This window comes from Lissotriton vulgaris, chromosome 11, assembly GCF_964263255.1.
Source record: "Lissotriton vulgaris chromosome 11, aLisVul1.2, whole genome shotgun sequence".
NCBI lineage: Eukaryota > Metazoa > Chordata > Amphibia > Caudata > Salamandridae > Lissotriton > Lissotriton vulgaris.
This window is the reverse complement of record NC_141699.1, coordinates 567,575,446-567,602,932: the sequence shown is the minus strand read 5'-3', so window position 1 is coordinate 567,602,932 and position 27,487 is coordinate 567,575,446. Positions and strand designations below refer to the sequence as shown.

Here is a 27,487-nt window from a genome sequence, read left to right as displayed (position 1 = left end):
GCGGAAAAGATGCAGACAGGCGCTGGAAGACGCGGCTGCGGCTGTTGCCGACGGGGCCTTTACCAGCCAGTCGTCCAGGTACGGGAAAACCTGGTGTCCCTGTTGACGGAGGAAGGCTGCCACAGGAGAGAGGCATTTTGTAAATATCCGTGGGGCAGACTTGAGGCCAAACGGGAGAACACGGAATTGGTAGTGGGTTCCTGCTACTGCGAACCTGAGGTACTTCCTGTGTCCTTTGAGGATAGGGATGTGATAGTAGGCGTCCTGCAGATCTAGTGACGTCATGTAGTCGCCTTCTTCCAGGAGTCCCAGGATCTCTTGTAGTGTGACCATACGGAACGACTGTTTCTTTAGGAACACATTGAGCGCTCTCAGGTCGAGGATCGGTCTCCATTTCTTGCCTTTTTTGTGCATTAGGAAGAAGTGGGAGTAGAATCCTTCCCCCCTTTGGGCGTGTGGAACTTTTTCTATTGCGCCCTTTTGAAGCATGGAAGCTATTTCCTGAAGAACCAGCCGTAGGTGTCTGTGAGGCCGCTTGGCTGGTGGTGTTGTTGGGGGATTTGAAAGAAATTCCAGTGAGTGACCGAATTGGAGAAGTTGTAAAACCCACCGGTCCGTCGTTATTGGTCGCCAATTCTGCAGGAAGAAGGAGAGTTTTCCTCCAAGTCTTAAAGAATGTGATGGTGGAAGGGCTGGCCAATGGAAAGAGTCATTGGCGATTGCCAGCAGGTCTCTTGGCTTTTTCCCCTGTAGGACGATTTGTTGTAGGAAGTTTGACGTCCCGTCTGGTTTTGACGCTGTTGGAATTGCGTCTTGCCCTGGGAGTACGAATAGGAGGACCTATTTTGGTAGGAACCTCTGTACGTAGATTGTCCTCTCCCTCTGTTGCCACGAAAGGACTGATTTCTAGATTGTAGAGTTTCCAGAGCTCTGGCTGTATCGGAGTCCTTTTTGGATTGTGGCGAGGGCTTCATCGATCTTTTCGCCAAACAGATGTTCGCCATCATACGGCATGTCAATTATTTTAGTTTGAACTTCCTGGCGGAAGGAGGTGGCCTTAAGCCAACCCTGACGTCTTAGAACAGCGGCGCCCGCCAGCTGTCTGAAGCCAGTCATGGCTACGTCGATGGCACAGTCAATCAATTCAGAAGCCGATGTTTGGCCCTCTAGGAGTAGCGAGTGTGCCTCCTCTTTCAAATCCTCTGGCAGGTTAGCGAGGTAGGGCACGATGTCCGCCCAGAGCTGACGGTTGTAGCGGCCCAGGAGTGCAATAGAATTTGCGATCTTCACCGTCGTTGCAGACGTGGTGGAAAAGAGTTTTCCGATGGCATCCAGTTTCCTGCCTTCTTTATCGGGTGGTGTTGATAAGGGAGACGCAGGGTTGCGCGAATTCTTCTGCGCTGCTTGAGTAACCACGGAGTCCGCCTTGGGGTGACCCGTGAGGCATGCTGGTGCCGAAGATGTAGCTTTGTACTTTTTGTCAAGCCTGGGCACGATTACTTGCAGAGAAGCTGGCGTCTGCATGAGTTGTTTGCCCTGTTTCAACAGGTAGTCAATAATCGGGATCGATCTGGTTGTCTTTTTCGTTGGTTCCTTAAAATCATAGAGGAAACATTCAGTCTCCTGTGTTTCCATGGACATATGGAACCTTTTGGCTGCCCTCTCAATGAGGTTGTGGAAGCCACCAATGTCTGCGGGTGGAGACTCCGAAGACTGTGGCTCTGGAGAGGCCGGAAAGTGAGTGACGTAGTCTTGGTCTGCGTCAGGGTCTGAGTCATCATCGCGGACTTCCCCCTCTTCATGGTCTCTCTCATCGTCGTCGGACGAGATGGCGTCTTGTGCTGGATCCTGGGTTCTAGGAAGTACCAGCGGAGGGGGCTTATGTCTTGGTACAGGAGCAGGTACCTGCGGAGCTGGAGGAGCAACAGGAGTGGATTTTTCCGGAAACCGCTCTTTATAGTCTTTGATGAGGAATTGTAGGTCTGAAACGATGGATGCAGGCAGGCACACCATTGGTGTCACTTGTGTGTGTACCTGGGTATGGACAGTTTGATCCACATATTCCTCAACATCTTGTTCCTCATCTGTACTCTGGCACTTAAGGACCAGTTCCGAAGGGCTAGTGGCTTGGGTAAACAGTTCCTCATCCAGTTCCTGGTCCTGTAAGAAGCAGGATGGTGTTAGTTGTTGCACCTTACTAGGTGATGTCATGTCCGGTGTGATTGGCTTTTTAGTATTCTTAATCGTGACATGGGACGTCTGGGCATCCATAGCATGTGAGAGCAGCTCAGACTCCTTCCAGGTACTAGATGCCGTCGACGCCTGTGTCGACGGTGCCACCAAAGAGCTTTCCGTCGTTGGCGGAATTTTACTCTTCGACGGTATGTCCGTCGACGATGCCCTTGTCGACGACAACTTTTTCCTTGTCGACGAAGGAGGCTTCGTCGACGTTGCGGCTTTCGTCGACGGTGTCGTCGATGTCTTCGGCGTCGACCGCGTCGTCGACGACGTAGCCCTAGTCGTCGGGGGAACAGTAGATGGTACCGGTCTACTCGCCGACGATGAAGGTGTCGTTCTCATCGATGAGGAAGACGCCGACGAGGCCGTCGTCGTCGACACAGTAGTCGTCGACGTAAAGACGGTATTCAGCGAGGAGGAGGCCATCGACGTGGTTGTCGTCGTCGGAATAAGCGGCTGCTTCCTGGAGACAGGAAGGTCCTTGTCAGACACAGGTGGCTTGCCCTCTGAAGACTTCTTGGCCTTCTTAGGAGGGGTGTCTGAGGGGCCAGGAGATGAAACCCTAGGCCTCTTCAAGGAGAACTGCGAGGCGCCAGACATGCTCTCACCTTCTGAAACCAGGTCGCTCTCAGGTTTGTTCTTAAGCCTGTTCAGCCAAATCAGAAGACGTCCTTCCCGGTCCTTCTGGGTTTTATGTGAGAATGTTCGACATATTCTGCAGTCCTTGGCCTGGTGGTGGGGGTAGAGGCAGTATAAACAGGTCTCATGTTTATCCTCCATGTGCAGCCTCTTTTTGCCACAAGAGGTACAGGCCCGAAATAGTCCTTTTTTCTGGCTATCAGCCATGTCAAAGAAGCTGTGAAAATATCGAGTTTTGATGAAAAGAAATAAGTTTCCTGAGGAGAACTCGGGTGGAGACTCCCTAGCACAACGTGCGGTAGAAAATCTGAGAGACTGAGGCTCCTGACAGGAAGGTTCTGGAAGGAGGTAGTAGCTGATTGGTTGTTTCTCTTTACTTTGGTCCTTTTTACAAAAGGACACAGATAGGCTACCAAGGTGGGACCCTTGGGCCTACTCTGTTTGGTCCTTCCTACATAAGGACCTAGATAGGACACTAAGGTGAGACCCTTAGGCCTATTCTTTTATATGTATGTCTTAGGACATTACTTTTTTATATACCGGAGGCTCTCGTCTCGACGACGGGGAACGATTCAGGCATGTGAATCTATGAAAGACACCCAAATACTGGATAACCCGCTTGCCTACTGTCAGAATTGCGAGGCTTACATTTCTAAGGGAAAAAGCTGCACTTACTAAATGAGAAGTTGTGTAGGGAAGGGGTACTTACTACATCTTAAGATGTAAATCAGTGGAAGACCAAACCCTAGCTTACCCTGAATCCTTTTCTCATACAGCAGCTCCAATGCTTGACTTGGCTGGTTTGAAGTCAATGGCTGTAGACTGAAATGTTCAGGAGGAGGAGCATCTTGGAGGCCAGTAGTTTGTTCTGGACTGTGGATGAAAGGAGACGGACCGGGATGCTGCAGAACTTCATTTTCCTAGGAGAAGCACACAAATACAAATCATAAAGGAAGACATCTTTGAAAGGCAATCTCAATATATTGCGACACTCATCTACAGACCACTGCCCTCTGAGGTATTAAAAGTAATCTGCATTAAACAATGTATCCGGAGTAGCTTCTGTTCAGCATGGCTAAAAAGGAGTGGCATAGAGGAGAGTGGCGATGCATAAAGGAGGTTTAGTGGCACAGCGAGGAGAGGAATGGCGAGGCGAGGAATGGGGAAGAGTGGCGTGAAGTGGCCAGGCGTGGCGTGAAGTGGCATAGGGTGCACTGGTTTTGACTAAAGTGGTGTAGAGTAGATTGCAGTGGCGCAGAGCCAAAAGCAGAGTGGCGCAGAGGAATAGAGCGGCACAGAGAGGCACAGAGCAGAGTAGCACTGAGAGGAGCAGAGTAGCATGGAGCCAAGTAGAGCGGCACGGAGAGGGGTGGAACAGAGCAGCAGAGTGTGGAGCAGAGATCAGCGGAACGGCGCAGATCAGAGGCGCGGAACGGCGCAGAGTACAGTTGTGGCGCAGAGTGGTGAAGAGGCACACTGCAGAGTGCAGTAATGGAGCAGCGTGGTGCAGTCTGCAGTAGTTGCATAGAGCGGCGCAGAGTGCCATAGTGGCGCAGAGTGCCATAGTGGCGCAGAGTGCCATAGTGGCGCAGAGTGCCATAGTGGCGCAGAGTGCCATAGTGGCGCAGAGTGCCATAGTGGCGCAGAGTGCCATAGTGGCGCAGAGTGCCATAGTGGCGCAGAGTGCCATAGTGGCGCAGACCAGTGCAGAGTGCCATAGTGGCGCAAAGTGGAGCAAAGATCAGCAGAACAGCGCAGATCAGAGAGGCGTGGAGCGGCACAGAGTGGCTCAGAGTACAGTTGTGGCACAGAGTGGTGCAGTGTGCAGTAGTTGTGTAGAGTAGTGCAGTAGTGGTGCAGTGTGCAGTAGTTGCGTAGAGTGGTATAGGGTGCCATAGTGGCGCAGAGCGCCATAGTGGCGCAGTGCAGAGTGCCATAGTGGCGCAGAGTAGAGTAGTGGCACAGGGTACAGAATTGACAGAGTGGTCAAGAGATGCAGTGGTGGAGTAAAGGGGTGTGGAGGCTCAGGGTGCAGTAGTAGCGGTGTAGAGTGTTGCAAAGGCACAGAGTGCAGTAGCGGCATAGAGTTGTGCAGTGGTGGTGCAGAGTACAGTAGTGGAGCTGAGTGGTGCAAAGGCACAGAGTGCAGTAGTGGCAGAGTGATGCAGTGATGGCGTAGAGTGGTGAGGATCTGCAGAGTACAGTGGTGGTGTAGAGTTGCACAGTGTGCAGAGGTGGTATAGAATAGCGCAGGGTGCAGAGTACAGTGGTGGCATACAGTGTTACAGAGATGCAGAGTGCACTAGTGGCAGAGAGTGGTGCCTAGGTATGTGGTGCATAGCAAATGTGCCAAGAACTTAAGGACAGTTTACAGAAATTGAGTTTGTGGAAGAATACAGTAAACACGGTTTGGGCAACAGGAGGGATGAACTCGAGCTGGACAGCCTAGAGCAAATAAAGCCAGCAAATAGAAAGCCAGAAAATGTGAATTGCAAACCACAAAGTCAATGGTAAGCAATGGGCAGAATACATTCCTAGGTAAACTTTCTGAATAGCCCTAGGATGTCTTTAGCAAGCCAGACAGCTGCGCTGTCCGTTAGGCTGCAACCTAAAAATGGCTTCCGATGTGAACAGGGTCAAGACTCATTTTCATATAGCTGGGTCCAAACTGAGGTTAACACCTTCAATGCTAAAGGTATTTTCCCAAGGTGCTGCATGCCTGTTTTTCCCATTGTTCATGACTAGCTCAGCTCGTCATGAGCACAGGAGCACTGTACTGCATGACAAGCTGAGCTCATCATGAGCATGGAAGGGGTTAAACATCCTTTACCACGACTGTGTTACAATGCATGTCATTACCCCACATTTTTTTCTCCGTAGAACTTTTACAACATAGGGCTTTACACCGCAAACCATTACAATGCATTCCCTTTTACAATGCCCCGGTGGAGTTAGAATAGTAAATTGGGTTGCAATCAGGGCACAAGTCATAAAAAAAAATGCAAAATTTAAAAGTGGGGGGACGCTGTCACCGGAAGTGACGTCACGACGTGAAGTGACGTCACGAAAAGGTACCGAGCTCCTCGTCCCAGAAGGCCAAAGAGTGAAGTCCAGCTGTTTGGCGGGGGGGTGGGGGGGAGGGAGGGGGGGGGAGGGGGGGGAGCGGGGGGGGTGGGGGGGAGGGAGGGGGGGGGGAGCGGGGGAGAGAGGGGGGGAGCGGGGGGGGGAGAGAGAGGGGGGGAGCGGGGGGGGAGAGAGGGGGGGAGCGGGGGGAGGGGGGGGGAAGGGCGGCGTCCTCCTGGTAAAATAAGTGGGGGGACGCAGTCCACTCGCGTGGTACCCAGACTAGAGCCCTGGTTGCAATGGACTATGGGTTGTAAGTGATTGTGGTGTTAAGCCCTGCATTGAAAACATTTCTGTAGAGTAAAAAATGCGGGGTAGGGGCATGCAGAGTAAAAAGCATCCGACGTAAAGTGTCATACTCAAACTGAGGGGACAAGGTATGTAAAATAACGATGGATTGGGATGTGGCCAGATTACCACTGGCTGAGATTAATTCAAGAATTCCAACCATCACTTTTTTGCATACTTCACTACGAGTTACGGCAGGCTGCCCTTCCACAAGGAGCACATTCACACACAAAGATGTTCCCTTCAGTGCCAAGTGTACCATGATAACGTGTACTTTTTTTAAGACCAGAAAAATACTTTCTTTTTTCTTTTTTTTTTTTAAAGATCCTTTGGCATCTTGCCTAACAACGTTTTGCAAAAACCATGCCATGGTTTGCCAATGGTGATTTTCAAAGTTCTATCAAGTTTCAAAGCAGAAGGATGCTGCAGAATCACTTCCTAAACCTAAAGGGTTAAACACAGTCAAGCAATCGGAGTGTCTCGCAGGCTCTATTTTATCTATAGAAAAACTAAGGACTACACTTCAGTCACCAAAGTGCCCTCTTCACCCGCCCAACTTGCACCACACAAGACCAAAATTGCCACAAATATTCTGGCATTCAGTAAACTTAACCAGCAATCTGACTCACCTGGCCCGAGTCTTTGACGGTAGGGTCGCTTGTAATGGCGTGCTTATACACCCCCGGAGTCCCTTCAATGCCTCCGTCTACTGCCTCAGTCTCAAAGTAGTGCTCTGCAAAGAGGAAGATATTTTATAGTGACAGTGAATGGCCAGCCCAACTCTTGCGTGCGAAAGACGCGAAGCACTTGTCCCTCACGAGCACACGTCATACTAACGGTCAATGAGGAGTCTGGTTCAGACTACACTTCTGGCTCTCGTCCTCCATCCTAAACACCAACATGAACAATGGTTGCAATCAATCACACACCACGCAAAGCGCCTCAGAATCACCTTCAGCAACGGTGCCATTATGGGGCAAAATGGCACAACCAGGACCTCTGTCTGGCAAACAACGCAAAAAAAAACTTGAGGGAAAAAAATCCATATTCACCACAACATGCAGAACTTTGAAAGACAAAGCACATGGCCCAAAGTTTGGGTTGAAATAGCAACAACTATTTAACACTTAACATAAATTTAAGTTTGTTAAATAACAAAACGCTAATTGTGCATAAATGTATCTAAAGAATTAACATCCAGGAGCAGTACAGAAAGAACCACAGGCGTGTACACGTGTACAGATGACTTTTCCATTACCCCTGGCAGAGTGACGGACGTTCAGACCAAAATAAATGCTAAAGGACTGCTCAGGGAAGTGGTTTATTAGCAACTGTTCCTCACTCCTTCCGAGATTAAACCTCAAGCTAGGGCAACACCAGGAGCTGCCACCCTCCACATAGGCTATGGCACCACCATTTGGTGAACTGGCACTCTCTAGCTCTACAAGTTATGACAATCTTCTCTGGCCAAATCCAAAGCCCTTCTAAGGTTGGAAGGGGAGACTTTAACAGCATACCCAGTTTTACAGTATAAATAGGCAGTGCTTAATTTAAGCCAGTGGGGGCCACCAGCACCTATTTTTCTACATCAGACATTTACCGAGAGCAAGCGGTAAAGCCACACACATGGGAAAGACGGAGGAAGAGATCGATTGAAAAACCTTCACTAAGGGGAGAAAGCAGGAACCTGTAAGAGTGAGATAGGGGGGCAGGGATAGTCTGGTAATCGGTTAAAGAAGCATGAGTTGGAGTCAAGGCTACCAGCCTTGGTATTCAGCACAATGACGTTTAATTGCACAGACCGAGGGTTTCTGGACAGAGTTTCGGGCACCGGCTCTCATTCTTTCACAAAACAAGCCCTGTAAATGGGTCAATACCTTCCCCACACAAAAGGAAGTACACAGGGATGATGAACAGCATGCACCATGTAAGCGTACATTGGCAAACTATTGCCACAGGTGCCATACTGGCATGGGCAGCCCAATTCTGTGCCACTGTTTTGCGCTCAAACGTCCTTTCTTTCAGAGAATCCATATTCTGCATTAAAGGATCGCAGGAGGGGTGTTAATGCCAGTCTCACCTTTCTCCAAAATAACTTCCACGCATACCATGCTCAGTGTTGTCTGAATGCCCTATACATAGCTACCTCATATGACCATGCTTGGTTTTCATAAGAGGGACTCCAATACAAATGGAGGTTTATAGTAAAAATGTCCCAGAATGGGAAAACATTTTGTTTGTGGAAGCTCTAGTATTAATCTCATTGGGGGTCACTCAATGGCAGGCCCTTCAGCATTCAAATAAAACAAAAAGGATATACAATTCCCTTTAAATAAAAGAAAAAAGGAAAGGGTACAGGCACGTTATAGTTAGGTTCTGAATTTACTAGCACAAAACCATAGAAATTCAGCAGTTCCAGTTAGCTGAAGTTAATAGAACTCGTGTCCCTGCCATGTACAGTTTTCTCCTCAAAAATGTTACTGCAAATGTTAGTGATCTTATCAATGAGGTTATCAGAGATGTCATGTGTTGTAATATTTTAAAAAGCCTTCGGGCGGGGCAGGTACCAGGGACATGAACATAGATCCACCATTTCCATACTAATATAATAAAGAGAGCCCAAACCTTTGAGGCGGGTAATCTCAGGAACCACAGCCCCAATCACAACACCCAATACAGCGTTGGAAAGGGCAGTTGCAGCAGAAGGACATAGGCTATGCAGACGCCCACCATATACATTTAAAAGGTAAAAGAACTGTGCCAGCAAAGTAGGCCCTTGTGGGCGTGTATGCGTTGTGCTGTCGGCGTGTGCTGGAGGCGTGACAACGCTGGGGGCGTGTGGTACGTTCCGCCCTTCATGCCATGTCTCACATAGTGTGCTAATCCCACCCTGCTCCCTTTAAATACCCCTGCACCCTATAATCATAACCCACCCTTACTCCTTAAAATACCCCAACACCCTTAAACACTAACCCATCTTAACCCTATAAATATACCCTGCACCCCAAAACCCAAACCTATTCCTAAACCCTAAAAATACCCCTGTACCCCAAAACCCACACCTAGCCCAGAACCCTTAAAATGCCCCTGTACCCCAAAACCCAAACCTACCCCTGAACCCTAAAAATACCCCTGTACCCCAAAAACCCAAACCTAGCCCTGTACCCTAAAAATAACCCTGTACCCCAAAACCCAAACATACCCCTGAACCCTAAAATACCCCTGTGCCCCAAAATCCAAACCTAGCCCTGTACCCCCAAACCTAACCCTAAAACTACCCCTGTATCCCAAACCTAGCCCTGAACCCTAAAACTACCCCTGTACCCCAAAACCCATACCTATCCCTAAACCCTAAAACTACCCCTGTACCCCATATCCCAAAACTATATCTGAACCCTTAAAATACCCAAACACCCCAAAACATATACCTCAGTACCCCAAAACATATACCCCTATACCCATACTTACCTTATCAAAACATTAAAAAAAAACATGCTTTTACCATTCATTCATTTACAACGAATTTCGTTGTAAATGTATGCGTGGTAAAAGCATATAAAATGTAATGCCATGCGTTATAACGGCATTGCGGAGTCATGGTACTTTCGTAATGAAAGTATGCGGAGTGATGGTATGCAGAAGGAAAGTTGCTGAATAATGGGTGTTTACCCTCCCCAGTAAGTACATTGGTGGCACGGCGGCCCACATCTCCAGCAACATACTCATTTTTCACCACCCATTTGAAAAATGCACAGGTCTCGCTCATTGATGGCCAGCACCGACACACACTTTTAGACACACCTCCCGCCACAAGTTCTAGAATTGCGAACTTTAGAGCTGGGGAGCTACGTTTGAATCTCGGCATCAGCTCAACATCCTCTGATTCCAGGCAAATCTCTTTGTCTCCCCGTGCCTACCACAAATGAATGTGTTCTTCTGTAATGAAAATTGTGCTCATGCCATGTTGGCGAGTTTGTGGCTATATAATATTGCAAGGAAAAATAAAGTAGGGAAACTCGAGTTCACACACTACTGAACGCGCACTCTTAAGTGCATCAGCAGTGCACTGTGAATCGGAGCGTTTCAGAGGCCTGTCACATAAGAAATGCTATCAAAACTAAATCCTACAAAACAATATACTACTGGCCGGCAGCAATTCATACCCGGACAACGTCGGGACGGATATATATATATATATATATATACATACATACATACATACATACATACATACACGCGCACACACACGCACACAGCCCCCTCTTTACGTTGGGTTCCAAGAGCCCTGGCACCCACCACCTCACTTAAATCAAAGGAGGGGGGCCGCACAGACCCCGCCACATCGCCTGGGGCTTACACATGTCCAGGGGAACAACGACCCAACTTAAAAATTATGCAGGGGCTGTGCAGACCACCCCCACCCCCCCCCCCCCCCCCTCCGGCACCACCACCTCTGCTGGGCCAAATACATTCTTTAAAATAGGAAGGTGGCCGTGCCGGGGACCCCTAACCATAGGGCCATTAATGGCTCGAGGAGGGAGGCCATGCGTCACCCCACCCCCCTCCTTTAAATAGCATGGGCCGGCTCTAGGGAGTTGGTAGTCCGGACGGGGTGCCTCGTGTTCAATATCCCTACGGATATTAACATGTGAAATGCACTTTTTTTGACACCCCGCATTTTCCCGGCCCTGCTGGACGCATTGCCCGAAACTTTCCTTGAACATCTAGACTCACCGGCACACTTTCTTTGGAAAACTTCGTGAAGATTTGTCAAACGGCGCCAAAGATATAGGCAAGTAAAATAAAAAGCGCTTTTCCTATGGAAACTAGGGGGCTCATTAGGATGAGGAGGGGAGCAAGATGGCGGCCGCTTAGTTGTGGCCGATGCGATGGTGTGGTGAGGGCCGGCAGCGGAGTGGAGCCTAACGCTATGCAGTTCTAAATTTGCACCACGTACCACCTTTACGGTTTCTGCTGGATTTGTTCGGAGGAAAGCAGGTGCCTCACGGCATGATTACAACGCTCTCCTGTCGCGGGTCAGCGTCCCGGCTGTTGCGAGAGTTATCGGCCGTGCTGGATGCTCTCTCTCCCAGCTTGCAGCGTCAGACGTTCGCCGGAGGTCGGAGCCGCGTGAGAAGGATTCGGCTTTGCTGGAGCTCCAGGTGCAGAACGGAGTATCTTGACAATAAACATCCCGTACACCTGAGCGGGTTTGCGGCACAGAAAGGAGATTCTCGGGAGGTTATGACTCCGAAGTTAAATCAAACTTCGAAAGCAGCGGCGGCGGCTAAAAGGAGAAACCAGCAGGAGGAGGGCTATGCAAGAGCTACAGGAGAACCTTTACCTGCACGGGAGAACATGAAAGGCAAGCAGCAGACTGCAGCTCGGACCAGGCAGACTACAGCCATGATACCCGATACGTTTAATAAAGTCGGTTAGGAGAAGGAACCGGAGGCATTGCCCGGGACTGTAACAGGGGAGGTATCAGTGGAAATTAAAGCCCCCGACAGTATGACTGCTTCTCAGACATTGCTTTCACCCCAGCTGATGGATGACAAGTTGAATGGCAATATGGATGGGGTTCTGGATGGGGGTGTCCCCTTGTAGAGGAGCTAATGGCTGATGCACAGGGGGTTTGGAAATCGTCAAAAACAGGAATTATGTTTGAAGACTCTGAAGCATCTCTGAGAGAGATACCTGAGCATCTAGTCTTCTCTCAGCCTCTAGTACTAGAACAAGGTCAGAGCGATATTAAAGGAGGTGAGCAGCATGCTCTCCTGGAGCAAGGAGATGAGGCTGGGGGGGGGGGGGGGGAGATGAAGCTCAGAGTGAAGCCTTCATTTCAGCATTAGATGGCGGGGAGTGGACAGAGGATGAGGAGGAGGGGGACTGTAGCTCCTTTGGGGACTCAGAGTGATCCGGAGATTGAAAAGCCGGCCATCGCAATGAAAGTACCTGTAGTGAGGGTAAAGGATCAGGGTGCCCCCCAAGGCAAACTACAGTTAGATCAGCCCGTCCCTGCAAATGGTAATGCGGATATTGAGTTGGCTCAAATGATTTAGTTGGAGACAATCCATCAGGAAATTATTGCCCATAGGGAGGAGACACGACAAGAAAATCGGAAATCACAGGCCGCGTTGAGAAAAATCAGGGGTGTTGTCAGAAAGCTATCTAAGGCATGTGCGAACACTGGCGATAGAGTCTCGCACCTTGAAGATAGAATTGTATCTACTGAGGCGGAAGTGGAGGTGGCTGTAGCTAAGGTGAACGCTCAAAGCTCAGGTTGTTGATATACAATGGAAGCTAGAAGCGATGGAGAACAGGCTCCGCCGGAACAACCTGAGGCTTTTGGGAATTACGGAGGGGGCGGAGGGGTCTGATGTCAGGTCATTTATAATCAGACTTTTTGAAAAGGTATTCCCCGAGCTCACTAACTGGAACTGGGCTTCAGAGCTGCAGAGAGTTCACCGCACTCCGTTTAAAGTCAGCAGGAACTCAAAGGAAGGAGATAAACCCAGGGCAATATTGATCTTTCTTGGAAACTTTATCCTGCGCCAAGCAATTTCGGATCTAGCAAGATCAAATGCCAAAAGGAATTGTGATGGGTTTCAGTTCTTTGTAAAACCAGACTTCTGCCATGCGACAGTGGAGAGACGGTGGCGGCTAAGGTGTCTGATAAAACCCTTTCAAGGCAAGAAGCTTCAGGCTTACTTAATGGAAAGGGGCGACCACTCGGTCCCCCCGAACGTATGGCAGAGTGCCTCGATCCCCCCGGGAAGCCATTTTGGGCGGGAGGCGCGTCTCGGCTGGTATGCCCGAAGCGGCGTAGCCGGGGCGCGCTTTTTCCCGCCCTAGAGTGGGCTGGCCTAGACACTGACGCAGCCGGCCACGCCCTCGGGGCAGGCAGGGGCGGGTTTACGCCCGCCCTGAAGATGGATAAAAAGAGACGCAAGTCCAGAAGACATCCTCTTGTTCCTGTGCTCTGAAGCTGCACCTCCTCGCTGCACGTGAGCTCAAGACGGAACGAAGAGCCAATTTTGAGCGTTTTAATCGTTCTTGTTTGTTTTTCAGTTACTTTGTTGGAGAATGCCGAAGAAGGTGGGAAAGCGCATGACTACCGACCAGATGCTGCGTGTTCTCATGAAGGAGATGTCCGAGCTAAAGAAGCGGGTGGACAAGAATGAGGAAAAGGGTCCAAAACGTCCTTTGGCGGGAGCAGCCCCGGGAGGGAAAAACAAGAGGCCCAGGAGGGGGGCAGCGGGTGAAGACATCCCCGGTCCCAGTGCCCCGCTCGAGGCTCCAACTCCCGTGCCGGAGGAGGGGAATCCGATTCCCGTTGTGGTCACCCCCGTGTCCGAGGATGATATGCCGCCCGAGCTGGCAGCACAATTGGCAGCGTGGTTGGGTAAAGGTAACGAGGGCGCCACGGCTGTCGAGGCGCAGGCGCTGATAAAGCAATTGCGTGAGAAACGTGAAGCAGCCAAGGTGCCCGTGCCGGCTGCAGTAGGGGACAAGACACCAGGGACGATTGCGACCACAGAGGCAGCGTCAGGTGCAGGTAAGCGGCCATTGCCGATCGCGAGGGATGAGTCAACACCCTCTCGGAGAGAAAAGTTGGGGCAACATGTTCCTTTGGCAATTAAGGAAAAAATTTGGGCGGGGGAGTATGTGAATATTTTTTCATTGCTTGTTGACCATTATGAGGTAGAGCATGTAAAGAGTCAGAAGGATCTCATGCATCCGAGTGTTTGGCGCGCAAAAATGGCCGCCTTTAAAGTGAATGAGAATATTGGCAATTGGGGCAATGCCTGGGGAATCTTTACATCAATCTTGGGGGAACGTAGACCGGAGTTGCTTTCCGAGTTCCCAATCTATCAATCACGAATCATGGGGTATTCGACATCGCACCAGGGTAATCATTGGTTTTGTTACGATAATATGTTCAGAAAAGAAAAGGAGCATAATAAAAGTTTAACCTGGGATTGTTATGATGCCTTGACTTGGGATAAAATGAAGGAGTCCGGAATGTTGAAAATGCCGTTGGTTGGAAGTAATGTTGGCGAATCCTCCCGGCAGTATGGGGGGACCCCCTTTCGTTCAAGTACGGGTGCCGACGATCACTCGAAACCTGCCGGCAATACTGGAAGAAAGGGTTTCTGCTTTAATTACAACAGAGGTAAATGTACGAGACCGCAGGGATCGTGTAAATTCAAACATGAATGTAGTGGTTGTGGGTCGTCCCATCCTGAGGCCTCGTGCAGAGCCAGAACGGGTGATAACGGGGGGAGAGGAGGTGCCAAACAGGTCTAATATAGTCCGAGGGGCGCCTTTACCCACTCCGATTGATACCCTGGCGATGATTCCTTGGCTCAGTGATTACCCGGATCGTACTTCTGCTGGGGTGCTGCGGAACGGTTTTTCGTATGGTTTCCGCATCCCGGTAGGGGACTTTCAGGGTGTGGATAAGTGTAAAAATCAACTTTCCGTCCTGCAGCATACAACCGTAGTACAGGATAAGATCCGGAAAGAGGTGACTCTAGGTCGGGTCGCCGGCCCGTTTAGTGTACCCCCGGTCCAGAATTTTGTTTGTTCTCCCTTAGGGGTAGTCCCCAAGAAAGACCCTGGTGAGTTCCGACTGATTCATAATTTATCAGCTCCACGAGGTCTTTCCGTAAATGAGGCAATCGACCCAGAAGTGTGTTCGGTGCGGTACGCATCCTTCGATGAGGCCGTAGCCATTTTGAATCGCCTGGGGCCCGGGGCGCTGATGGCGAAGTCAGATATCGAGTCAGCGTTCCGATTGCTCCCGGTACACCCAGACGACCAGCGTCTCCTAGGTTTCATGTTTCAGGGTTGTTATTACATGGATAGGTGTATGCCAATGGGGTGTTCTATATCCTGTGCTTATTTCGAGAAATTCAGTAGTTTTCTACAATGGGTCTTCACAAAGAGAACGGGTTTCCAAGATGTAATGCACTACCTTGATGATTTCCTGTTTCTTGGGGCAGCCGGGGGTCTTGAATGTGGCCGGGCCTTGGCCGAATTTTGTGGGTTGATGAAGCAGTTTGGTGTGCCATTGGCGCCGGGTAAAACAGTGGGTCCTACGACTTGCCTCGAGTTTCTGGGGATCGAGTTGGACTCCATTGAGGGGTGTTTCCGTTTGCCAGCCGAGAAGGTGCTGAAGTTCAGGGCTGCGCTGCAAATGTGTATAAATGCTTCGAAAGTTACGCTGCAACAATTACAGCAGGTGGTGGGACAGTTGAATTTTGCCTTGAGGGTAATACCAATGGCCCGCCCCTTTTCCCGTTCAATTGCCAAAGCGATGGTCGGCCTTAAAGAAGCCCATCATCGCACGAGACTATCGGCCGAGATCCGCCAGGACATGCGTATTTGGTTAGCATTCTTGGCGGATTTCAATGGTAGAATCGTCTGGAATGAACCAGCCGTGTCTTCTGAAGAGCTGGGGCTATGGACAGATTCGGCAGGAAGCATAGGTTTTGGCGCCATCTTCGGCACGAAATGGTCGGCACAAAGATGGCCGACATGGTGGCATGAGAATGGTCTGACGAGTAATATTGCTTTCCTCGAACTGTTTCCCATCTTGGTGGCCTTGAGAGCATGGCCCGATGGGTTCAAAGATCACTCTGTCATATTTTGGTCTGACAATATGACCGTGGTCGAGTGCATCAATAGTCAGGCAGCACATTGTAAACTGATTTTAAGACTGCTTAAGGAAATTGTTTTACTGTGTATGCAATTGAACGTGCTATTCAGAGCAAAACACGTTCCAGGGGTGATGAATCAGGCGGCTGACGCACTGTCTCGTTTTCAAATGCAGGCTTTTTCGGGTTTCCTTCCCTCAGCGGACTCAGAGCCGGCACCCTTTCCCGAAGCTCTCTGGTCTCTCGGTGCCCCGAACTTCGTCACCTCGTGGGAGAGAGTCTAGCACCAAGGACGAGGAAGGCATATGAAGGGGCGTTTCGGGCCTATATAGCCTTTTTGGGGAGTGATAAAGAGCGACTTTGGGGTCACGAGGAATGGGTAGTGAATTTCCTGATGTCCTTACGGAGGGCTGGGAAATCGGTGGCTACGGCCCAGAGGCATCGTGCTGCCATTTCCTTTGTTGCCAGAGCACACGCTATCCAGGACCCAACAGCGTCTTTCGTTGTACAGAAAGCGCTGCGTGGGTGGCAACGCCTTGAGGGTCGCAGAGTAGATGAAAGGCGCCCGATAGGTTTGGATAGATTGTCCCAGTTGTTGGCGACACTCCCTGCCACATGTTCATCTCAGTTTGAGGCGGTGCTGTTCCGAGCCGCTTTTACGCTAGCATTTCACGGAGCAATGCGGGTAAGCGAACTAGTTGCAAGGAACAAACTGGATGTGGCGGGGGGTTTGTGCCAAGAACACGTTCAGATCAGGGGAGAAACAATGACTGTCTCCTTTGTCAGGTCCAAGACTGACCAAGATGGGATGGGTGACTGCGTCATCATACGCAGGATTCCTGGGTCCTCCATATGTCCGGTAAAGTGTTTAGAGGATTACCTAGCACGAAGGGTGGCATCATGGGGGGGGACTTTGTTAAGACACGCGGACGCCACCCCACTGACGAAATTTCAGTTTCAGCGGGTGCTTGCGATGTCAATTGCCGCTGCGGGCTTTAACCCGGGCGAGTTTGGGACCCATTCCTTTCGGATAGGGGCTGCTACGGAAGCTACAGCCAGGGGTCTTAATGTTGAGCAAGTGAAACAAGTGGGGCGTTGGTCCTCCAATTGTTATAAGAGATACGTGCGGTTGCACATGTTGTGAAGCTGTAATAATGTACTCACGCTTCTTGTTTTTGTTTGGTTTTCAGTTTCGCAAGCCTACGAGGCGGGGCGGACTATGCAGTCGACCCTACACCGGGCCAGCGGTCAGACATCACCGACTGTGAAAAAGGAGGTGTGGGTCGTGGGCCACTCATACGTGAGGCGTGCCGCAGACGTATTCAAAGCAGGTGACATGATTCACGTAGCTGGGGAATACGGGTACAGGATGTCCTTCTACGGAAGGGGCGGTCTCTGTATTGACCAGTTTCAATCATTTTTTGAGGGTTTGTTAGGGCGGACAAGGTCACCGCCGTCAATAGTTATAGTGCATGTTGGGGGCAATGATTTGGTCACCATCGGTAGACGACTACTCCTGGAGGCAATGCTTTCCACTGTAAGTTGGTTGGCGAGGAGAGTTCCGGGGTGCACGATTGCATGGTCCCATTTGATTCCACGAAGGGTGTGGCGGGGGCTATCTCTATACCTGCTTTGAATCATTCTGTTAGAAAGCTTAACAATAAAGTGAGTAGGTTGTTCCGTTCCAGGACATTGCATTCTATTTCTCATAGCTGTATTAATGATGACAGTATGTATTCGGGGGATGGTGTGCATTTGTCTTGGGTGGGGAATGAGTTACTCTTAAGAGACTTCTTAGCATGGTTAAAATCTTTGAAACATGACCTTTAGGTAGGAGTTTTGTGGGGGGTCCGGATAGCCGGTCAACTATCCGGCCTGTGGCGGTAAGGTCATGATCGGTGAGCACTAATTGGAAGATCCCTATGAGTGGGCGTCACCCAACACGGATGGGAGCGCTCGGGGGAGGTGGCCTTTGGCCCCTCAACGGGGAGGCGGTCCCTTCTAAGGATGGGTCGCCGAAAGAAGAGGAAAGGCGGTCAAGGCCCCTTCCTGTGTAGGAGGGGTTACAGCCCCCTCCTAGGGAATTTCCCGGGGCCAGTGACATCTGCGACGGCAGATGCGGTAAGTTGTGTGGGGTTGGGGGGAGGTCTACGATACCTTCTAGATACCTCACACGAGTCTTCGAACGACCTTTAACTGGCGTCGAGTTGATAAGTGCCCCCGTCAAGTCAAGGGAAATTGGTAGTAGTTGCACGTGAGTACGCCTCAGTGCTGTCGCCCCTCCCAAGTGGGGGGGGGTATGTCTGGTTAGGGATCTTGACACCGGTTACGACCTTGCCGTTGGCCCTTAAACGTTAGGATGTACAATTTCAATATTTCAAGTAAATGTTTTGTAGGATGTTAGTTCGGCTAGGAGAACCTCTGTATTAGAGAATCTGTTAAGGTTAGCCAAACATCGCAATGTGGTCTGAAATTGTACATTAATGTTTAAATGTTTTAATTTTTTGTTTTTAATAAATACGGCCGGGAGGGTCACTCCCTCCCACTTCCAAAAACTTCAAGAACTGTGTCCGGTTTCCCTCATTTGGGGATTGTGTTGAGAGGGGGTGGCGGGTATCTCAGCCATATAAACCCGGCACAGTTGAAAATCATTAATGATGGGAAAACTGTATTCTTCTCCTCAGAGATTAAAGCGAAGCAATACTTGGACTCCTTAGGATAATAGGATATTTGGCTGAAATACAGCCCGATTGGGCTTCTGACATTTGATGATGGTCTGTTCATGGACGTTGTTGAAAAACTTGTTTAGGAGACTCACTAATTATGTATCATTAGATGTTTTCTGGTTGGATATTCGGGGATCTGATTTAAACCAGCCTTCACCACACATCGCGAACCATCACATGCAGGTCAGTGCGCTTCACAGACTAGGGAGGGTGGTGGGTGGAGGGGGGTATGGGGGGGTGGGTGGTGGTGTGTATGGGTGTCCGGGGGTGGGAGAGGGAGGGGAGGGTGGGTTGGGTTTAAAAAAAAAAATGGAAAAAGGAGGGAATGGTGCAGTATTGGTAATGGACAAAGTGTCAGCGAGGAAAAAGATTTTTGAACAGGTTTTTGGTATAGGTTGCTTCACTCAATTTGATGGCACACATTAATATCTGTACAATTAATGTGGGGGGGTTAAACGACTGGAGGAAAAGACAGAAATTAGCATATGTGGTGAAACATAATAGAATAGATCTTCTCTGTTTGCAAGAGACTCACCTCCCCTGGTCAAAGAGAAATTTCCTTTTCATAAACTGATTTGAATTATTGGCCTGTACAACACAAACATCAAATATTAGGGGGGTCGCTATTTTAGGAAGGAAAAATCTAGGAAAAGTTAGGAAAGTGAAAGTAGACAGCAATGGAAGATGGGTGATTATCGAGATGGAATTGGGCCTTACTATTTGTACGGTATATGGCTCTAATGAGGACAATCCGGAAATTTATGATTTTTTAGAAACTGAGCTAGCAAATTGGTCCTCTCCTTTGGTTTTTACAGGAGATTTAAATATTTCATCTGAATTTGGGGAAGGGTATACTGTATCAGGGGAGAAAAAACAGAGTTTTTAAGGCGGTCCAGGCTATGATAGGCTCTCATGGGCTGCAGGATGTATGGCGAGCTAAAGAGCCCTCGAACGCAGGATATGCTTACTTTTCTAATCCAGCTCAGAAATATTCAAAATTGGATTACTTTTTTGTTTGTGTCAGAATCTGAGAAAGTTAAGATATGTAGACTTCCAAGGGTTATTTCAGATCATAACCCCCTGTTGTTAAACTATGATGTGGGAAGGTTGGAACGATCTAAAGCAAACTGGACATTTGAAAGAAGATTGCTGGCAGATAGTAGATTTGTTGATCATCTGAATATTTGGGTTGGAGAATTTTTTGCGGCAAATATATACAGCACATCTCGGAACAGGGTCTGGGAGGCTTTTAAAGCTGCTTTAAGAGGAGAAACGATAAGTTGCTCTGCCAGGCTCAGAAGAGAAGATAGGGGTGAAGTAGAGAAATTAATGGATAAGCTCGTTATGGCAGAAGAACAACATATAAAGGATATTGCTTCAGGTGGTAATAGTGAGGCTAGTCGGAGTGTTTTGCTGGCAGTAAAAGCGGCGTTGCAGAAAGAGGTTACGCAGAAAGCAATTGGGGAGTACCAATCTTCGAGGGCAAAAAGATAAGAAACGGGAGAGCAAGCTGGCAGAGCACTTGCCCTTCGGATAAGACAGGAAAGATCGAAGAACGCGATCTTATGTATAGAAGAGGAAGGGACAATATATACTGAGATAAAGGATGTTCTGATGGGGTTTAAAAACTTCTATCAGAAATTATATGAAGAGGATCCTTTCAATGACAATCAGGCGGAGGGGTGTATTGATAGTGGCCCCTGTTTGGATGATGTAACAAGAGCAGCCCTCGATAAGGATATTATGTTTGCTGAAGTCTTATCTGCCTTGCGAGAGCTAGCGCCAGGGAAAGCATCTGGCCCGACGGGATCCCCTTGGAGGTGTATAAAGCAATGGAACACGAGATTGTTCCACTATTAGTAGATTTATTTAATGGGATATTGTATTCAGGGGTGGTCCCGGACTCGTGGAAAGAAACTAATGTTATAGTCTTTCATAAGAAAGGGAAACCAGCTGAGAAACCAGCGTAGTACCGGCCAATATCCTTAATAAACGTGGATACCAAACTTTATTCAAAGATCTGGGCGAAGAGGTTGGGCAGGATCATAGGTGGTCTCGTCTCCCCGTGGGAACATGGTTTCGTTCCTGGGTGCGGCACTAAAGATCATACATGTAGAGCTATAACTTTGTTTGACGCCCAGGAAGCCGCGGGGGTGGGATGGCCATGATCCTGCTCGACGCAGAGAAAGCTTTTGACCGGGTGGGGTGGAGCTTCCTCTGGGGTATTTTGGCAGGGAGAGGCTTTGGACCGAATGTCAGAGCTATTAAGGCTATGTATATGGATCCAGTGGCAAGAATTACGGTTATGGGGGAGAAGTCAGATAAGTTTAAGATAAGTAGAGGGACGCGTCAGGGCGGTCCCTGCTCCCTCATTCTTTTCTCTCTGTACATAGACCCTCTTATTCAGAAAATTTTAGAGTGCCCCAGACTTTCTCCAGTGATTTTTAATGGTTATGTAAATAAGATTTTAGCCCACGCTGATGATCTGGCGGTTATTACGACAAATCCTTAGCAGGCACTTCCGGAGTTGGTACAGATGGCTAAAGTTTTCGGTCAAGGCTCTGGATATCTTTTAAACGAATCTAAAACCCAAATAATTTGTTCTAAGAGTATATCGAAATCTGACTCAAGATATGTTGATTCCGCTGTATATTTAGGGGTAAAGATCAATGCTTCAGTGGGTAGGATAGTGGAAGAGAACTACCCCCCTAATTAAATCTATAGAGGCCGAATTGAAAAGGATAGATGTTCTTCATCTTTCTCTGGTTGGGAGGGTAAATGCGTTAAAAATGGTGATGTTTCCCAGAGTGTTGTACCTATTTAGAGCCATTCCCCTATTTATTGAAGAGAAAATTTTGAAACAACTTGAGTCTGTCTTGATTAGGTTCATATGGCAGTATGGCAAGGTTAGACGATCGACGAGCCTTATGTCCCTACCGAGGGAAAGGGGTGGGATGGCACTCCGCAATTTGAGACTGTATCATTGGTCTTGTCTCCTGATCCAGATGTCAATTTTGCTTCAATGTGATACTGGCTCGACTAGAGGAATTGGTAATCCAGACAGCTAGGGCCCCCCTTGAATTTTCAAACTGCTGTTGGGGGGGGAAAGCAACGGGTCTCATGTGTCGGAATTGGAATACAGGTTCTATAAGAAGGCACCACGATTTAAGACCCTGTTGGGGGCATGGCAGGTCTGGAAAACAATCTAAAAATTCTTTCATGTCCCTAAATCAACCCTTCTCTACTTCTGCAAAATTCGAGTCTTTTTCCTCAGATAAGAAACAATAGGAATCTACAAGTATGGAAGGTTTTGGGGGTTAAGACTATCGGAGACCTAATGGTAGGAAACAAGATAATCAGGTTTGAGGATATGCAAAGGAGGTATGGCCTTCCTGTAAATCAGTAGCTTATTTATGGCCAAATCTCACGCATCATACAGGCTTATAGGCCAAGACTTAAGCCCCTTGTAGATTTCCCTGTGGTTGAGGTCATGGGAAGAGGATGCAGGAAGATAAGAGGTATATAACCTCATGGTTTCTAGAATACAGGATGATGTAGGAAAAGTAGAAAGTGACTGGGCAATTAAACTGGGAAACCCGGATGTTGATCTGGACCTTGCATTATGGTTAAATAAAAAGATCTTTCGGGCTTCGAATTTACGGGCTCAGCATTTTAAAACAATTTTTAATCTGTATCATACACCGGCCAAATTATTTGCTTGGGGTGTCAGGAACGATGATCGCTGTCCGAGATGTAATAAGGGGCAAGCAGATTTATTACATATGGTTTTTTTCCTGTGAGCGGCTGGCCCCTGTTCTGGATGCAGTTATGAAATTTTGGGAGGGGCTGCTAGGTCATAAGATTGATCTATCCCCAACATTGATGTTATTTGCCTCAGATTCTACATTGGTTTTAACAGAGGATGAGGTCGCTTTGGTTTTTATGTCGGTTGCTGTGCTCAGAATCCTGATCTCGGCCGGTTGGAAGGATGTTACAGCCCCCTCTTATCAGATGTGGATCTCTAGATTTTTTAGGTATTTATAATATTGAGTCTTGTCTATGATCTTAAAGGTGATAAAAAAATAAGAGAGATGGGAAGACGCCTTTGGGCCCCGGTTAAGAAATGGCTGGAGGACAGAATAAGAACCGGATATGTACTGTATTGCTATATTTATTGGTAGATCTTTTGCATTTTATCCCCACATCATGTAATGTGTTTTTAGCTGTTTATATTGGAGTGACTATTTATTTGTATCCGATGTTTATACCTTGATTGTGATTAATTAACTGTTTTGTCTTTATGCACCATGAGCTTCAATAAAAATATAAAAAAAAAAAAAAAAAGGAAGGATGGCGGATGGACTGGAGCCAGTCCGGCATTCCTGTGTAGACCAGGACCGTCTGCCATACATGCGGCGGTCTGGCATCCCAAAAAAGGATCTGACTGCCACCATGTCAGATGCTGTCTGATGTGCAATATTGTGAAAGCAGCACCCGCCGCGAAGTGCAAATGGCATGTTGTCCATTTCACAGCACTACGTGGCAGGCACCACACGGTGCCTGCCACGTAGTGCTGTGAAATGTAGAGGTACCATGGGCACACCCCAAGTGCATCCTCACCACCCCTACACAAGGGGGTCCGCAACGGGCCCCAGATACAAATGACCACAAGCCTTGAAAGGTCTTTCAAAAACAGCCTGGTGAACTGTGCCCGCTAGGCACCACCACCATTTGATGCTCCTTGCACCGTCCGTCAGGCAATCGAAACGATTGCCTTTGGCGGTTCCGTGGCGGACGCTCTTTGCGTCCGCCGCTTTTCCCACCACCATCCTAATTAGACGGTGAGAAAAATCACTGTGTGATGGCGGAAGGACCGCCACCACAGGGCTGCCGGTTGCCAGTGGCGGTCCTTCCGCCATCCTAATCGACCTCTTGGTTCGAAATATAACTTCCTACTGGCAACTGCCAGTAGAGTAGATAAGATATATCTTTTTATTTTTCTTCACCCAGAAAGAACACAGCACTCTGGAGTCGGCAAGGGCTTTTTTTTACCTCTGAATGTCTTATGTAGAGGGTCTCTTGAGAATTGAAAGAGGTCTGGCAGGACCGCTATCTATTGTACACCGTTGGCGTTCAGGGGTGTGCTGGAGCTTTTCAGAATATTTGATATATTTTTTTAATTTTAATATTAATGTATTTGGCAAATTCGGTGACCAATTCCATTCGTGGACGAGACTACGTACATAAATAAATACTCCCAACTCCTATTAGGATGTGAAACAATTTCTATTTCGTGTTCATCTTATGTGAATTCCGCCGGTGCATTTCCAACACCTGCCCAATTTAGGTTTACATATTTTGATGCTAAAAAAAAAAAGTTAGTTTTCTAAATTAGCGCACAACATTTTTGTTTACAGGCTTAAAAAGCCATTACGATATTTTCTCCGTTATGGAAGACTGCCCGACACCCAAAGGAATATGAACTTTTCTTCCTTTTAGCTAGCAAAGTTCCCTCACATTTTTAAATTGTTAACATCACGGGCACTGGTAATTACTTTGACCACACTGCGGTCCACTGAATGTTCTGATTAGGGTCCCAGGTAGACTGTGCTTAAAAAGCCACCTTATCATTAACGGTCGAGACCTAACTAAACTGCAAGGAGTCTGGGACTGCGTATTGTCCCATTCAGAGGGGAACCTTGCAGTCTGGGCTAGACTTTCAAATTCGAGGACGACCATCTGCATGAGGGAGTCTCCAGTCAGAGGTCTTGTGATTGGGCGAAAGTATTGATAGCTTGGAATGCGACCCAGAATTAAGAGTGGCAATCAAGTCAAGCAATCCAACCCCCCCCACCCCCACCCACCCCGCTCCCACACCCCCAAATCCTTTACCAACATAAATCTGCAACCAACTTGCTTTGTCACAATCTTTATTTAAATTGGCATTCCTTTTGTACACATGAAGCTTCGTCCAAGTAGACACAAAACAAATAAGCCACTCCGAGTCACCAGGATGAGCTCAAGCCAGCCAGTACCTTCAAGGAAAGCATCCTTAGCAAGCCTAAGCAAAGCCATCCACAGAAAGGCTGTTGCAGCCCCACTTCCTTCACTATGGTGACGAGGGAAACTGGACAAAAATACCAAAGCAGCGTGAAGCATCCCAAATTAGTACTTGATTTGACCAAGCAACATACTAGCCCTAAAGAAATGGGGATATTTTGGCTGATTCTCCTCACTAAACCTACCCAATTTAGCCTGCATGTAACATCGGGGGAGCGACTCTGGCACCTACCCCTACAGTATGGAAAACTTGCGCTCATTTCTATTCTGCCATAAGAAATTAGTGTAAACTAAGATGCATGCCTGCACTGTCGGCCACTAGACTGTATGAACTTGCAAAACGCTTGATCAGTGCTCTGCTCTTGATGGATGTGACTTTGATGATGAGGGTGTGAAGCTGCTGTGCTGAATACCTGGATTGCTTGCCAGCAAAACGACACTCTGCTCCCTACTATACCAGTACTGCCCAGAAGGCTGTCAAGTGCCTACAACTCGGCTCTCTTTTTATTACACAGCAACCCACATGTGGTGTACCCCTCAATGATAGTGTTGTCCTTGCAGTGAGTTTCCAAGGTCATTGTACACACACCGTGCGCCTTTGGAATATATGAATGTGGTGCCCTGTACCTAAAATTCTATCTATGACGTGCTCCCAGTGTACTGAGACCTAGCTGGCTATCCTCTTGTATGGACTTCTGTTGTATACTCTACTCCACGATATTAACTACTCAGAAGAGGCTCTAGTAATCAGGATGGATACCAAAGACCAGGGTACCCTTAAAAGACTTAAATCGGATCACTCAAACCCGGGATCACCAAATAAGCCAAAGAAAGTTACCCCGGACGCACTTGACATGATACTGAATAGGCTAGATGAAGTGAAGGACCTAGCCAAAGCCACTAAGGAGGAAGTGGTAGCAATCCGTCAAGACATCAGAGATACTAATGCGCGCCTAACAGAAACCGAATCCCGAATCAGCCGCCTGGAGGACAGAGGTTGAAACCACCAAGGCTCTGAAGCACCTACACATCTCCTGTGACCAGACGACTAGACGACTGGCCGAGTTGGAAGATAGGAATAGGAGGGGGAACCTACGCATCTTTGGAATTCCGGAAGGGTCCGAGGAGTCGGAAGGTTCATGCATTCAATTTTTGGAATCATGGTTCACTAAAGCCACGAACCTGACTTTCACCAACCCTCTTGAATTCGATAGGGCACACAGAGTACCGGGGAGAATCACTAAGACACAGAGAGGACCAAGGCCCATCGTATGTAAACCGTTACGCTACCAACATGTTGAGCAAATCCTGGCCTTCGTGAGGAAGCACAATCATATTTTGTGGAAGGATACCAAGGTCTACATTTCTCAAGACTACAGTAAGGAAACCGTAGAAATAAGGAAGGCCTTCCTTGCGCTACGCCAACAACTGTCAACAAAGGGATATCAATATGGCTTTGTGGGCCCAGCAAAGTACAGGGTGACAATACGTGGTTCGTCTTCCTACTTCACGGACCCCAGGAAACTCAGACGTATGCTTGAAGACGTGGAAGAACGGGACATGGAACGCGATATGGAAACTAATAACCCAGAAAGTCAAGCAGCCTCGGCCTCGGCGTCAGGTTACAGATGACCACATCTGAGGTTTAGTGCTCTCACTAGGATATCTCTGCTATGTTAATTCCACAAAGCCCAACGAGCTGTTCAAATTGCAAGTCCACCGTTCTGTAAGGTTTCAAGTTGACGGATGCCTCGTTGCACCGAGAACTCTACGCTGCCTGAAAGGTGGCCCGAAGATCTGAACTAAGGTCCTGGAGTCTCCTGACTTTATTTCCCTAGGTTGTACTTGACGTGGCCTGTTGCTAGTGATCTAAACTTTTTGATTGGAGCTGGTCTGCCCTGTTTGATTAAAATGAGGAAGATACTGGTGTAAGATGTGTTAAGTCGTGTATGAATGAATCCAAAACCCGGTACATTGGCAGGATTGATCAGATTAGACTGGTTTCGGACTGGCCGTGCTGGGGCTCTTTGTTTAAGGAACGATTACTGGCAGGTTTTCGTTTTTGACTAGGTTCTTCACCACTGACGCATAAACCTAGATACCAATAACCATTAGGGGCCCTATGCTGAGGGTATGAAGCTATAATACCTTCCAATAGGCTATGTGGCTATATTGTCAAATTTTTGCTCGACAGCACCACTTTGATAGATATACTGTAGGTATATTGGTTTGTTTCTGAATTATCAAAAATGTGCAGAAGGAGCGTGTTACTATGCCTAAGTTAGTTCTGCCACATCACTCCAATATTACACTGTTTGCATAATGTTGCATAATGTTTATCGGCACTCTACGTTGTGCATAGCTGTTCCAATGTTTATACATGACTAGTTCTAGACGGGAGGGTTACTGCGGTTTTCCTCACGTCGCCATGCTTCTGTATTACAGTTGGGGAGGGTGGGGTGGGGGGATGTGGGGTATTGGGGGGGGTGGGTGTTATGTTCTATGGTTTACATTTTTTGTACTTTCCTTTCTCTCTCCCTCTTATTCCTTTCCTCTTCTCTTTTCCTTGCTTTTTCTTTCCCCTCTGACCTGTCTCTTTGCTCTTATCTGGACAAGCTGTATCATGCATATGTTATATTTGTATACCGGTACCCAGACTAGCCATGCCCCATCCCTGGGCGCCCAGATGATGGACCATGGTCTCCGCCTGTTATACTCCATAGGGGGCAAAGAAATGTGTTCCTTCCATTA

The 27,487-nt window shown here is 48.2% G+C and overlaps 1 protein-coding gene across 1 annotated transcript in view; it reads right to left on the bottom strand.

The window, feature by feature from the left end:
- Window positions 1-27,487, bottom strand: part of LOC147683161 (uncharacterized) — a 360,314-nt gene that overhangs the window by 272,230 nt on the left and 60,597 nt on the right. The window contains exons 2-3 of the mRNA XM_086943660.1: window positions 6,918-7,021; window positions 3,632-3,797 (exon numbers count right to left, since the gene is read on the bottom strand). Of these exons, the coding sequence (XP_086799786.1) occupies window positions 3,632-3,797; window positions 6,918-7,021 (270 nt within the window). The remainder of the gene's footprint in view (window positions 1-3,631; window positions 3,798-6,917; window positions 7,022-27,487) is intronic.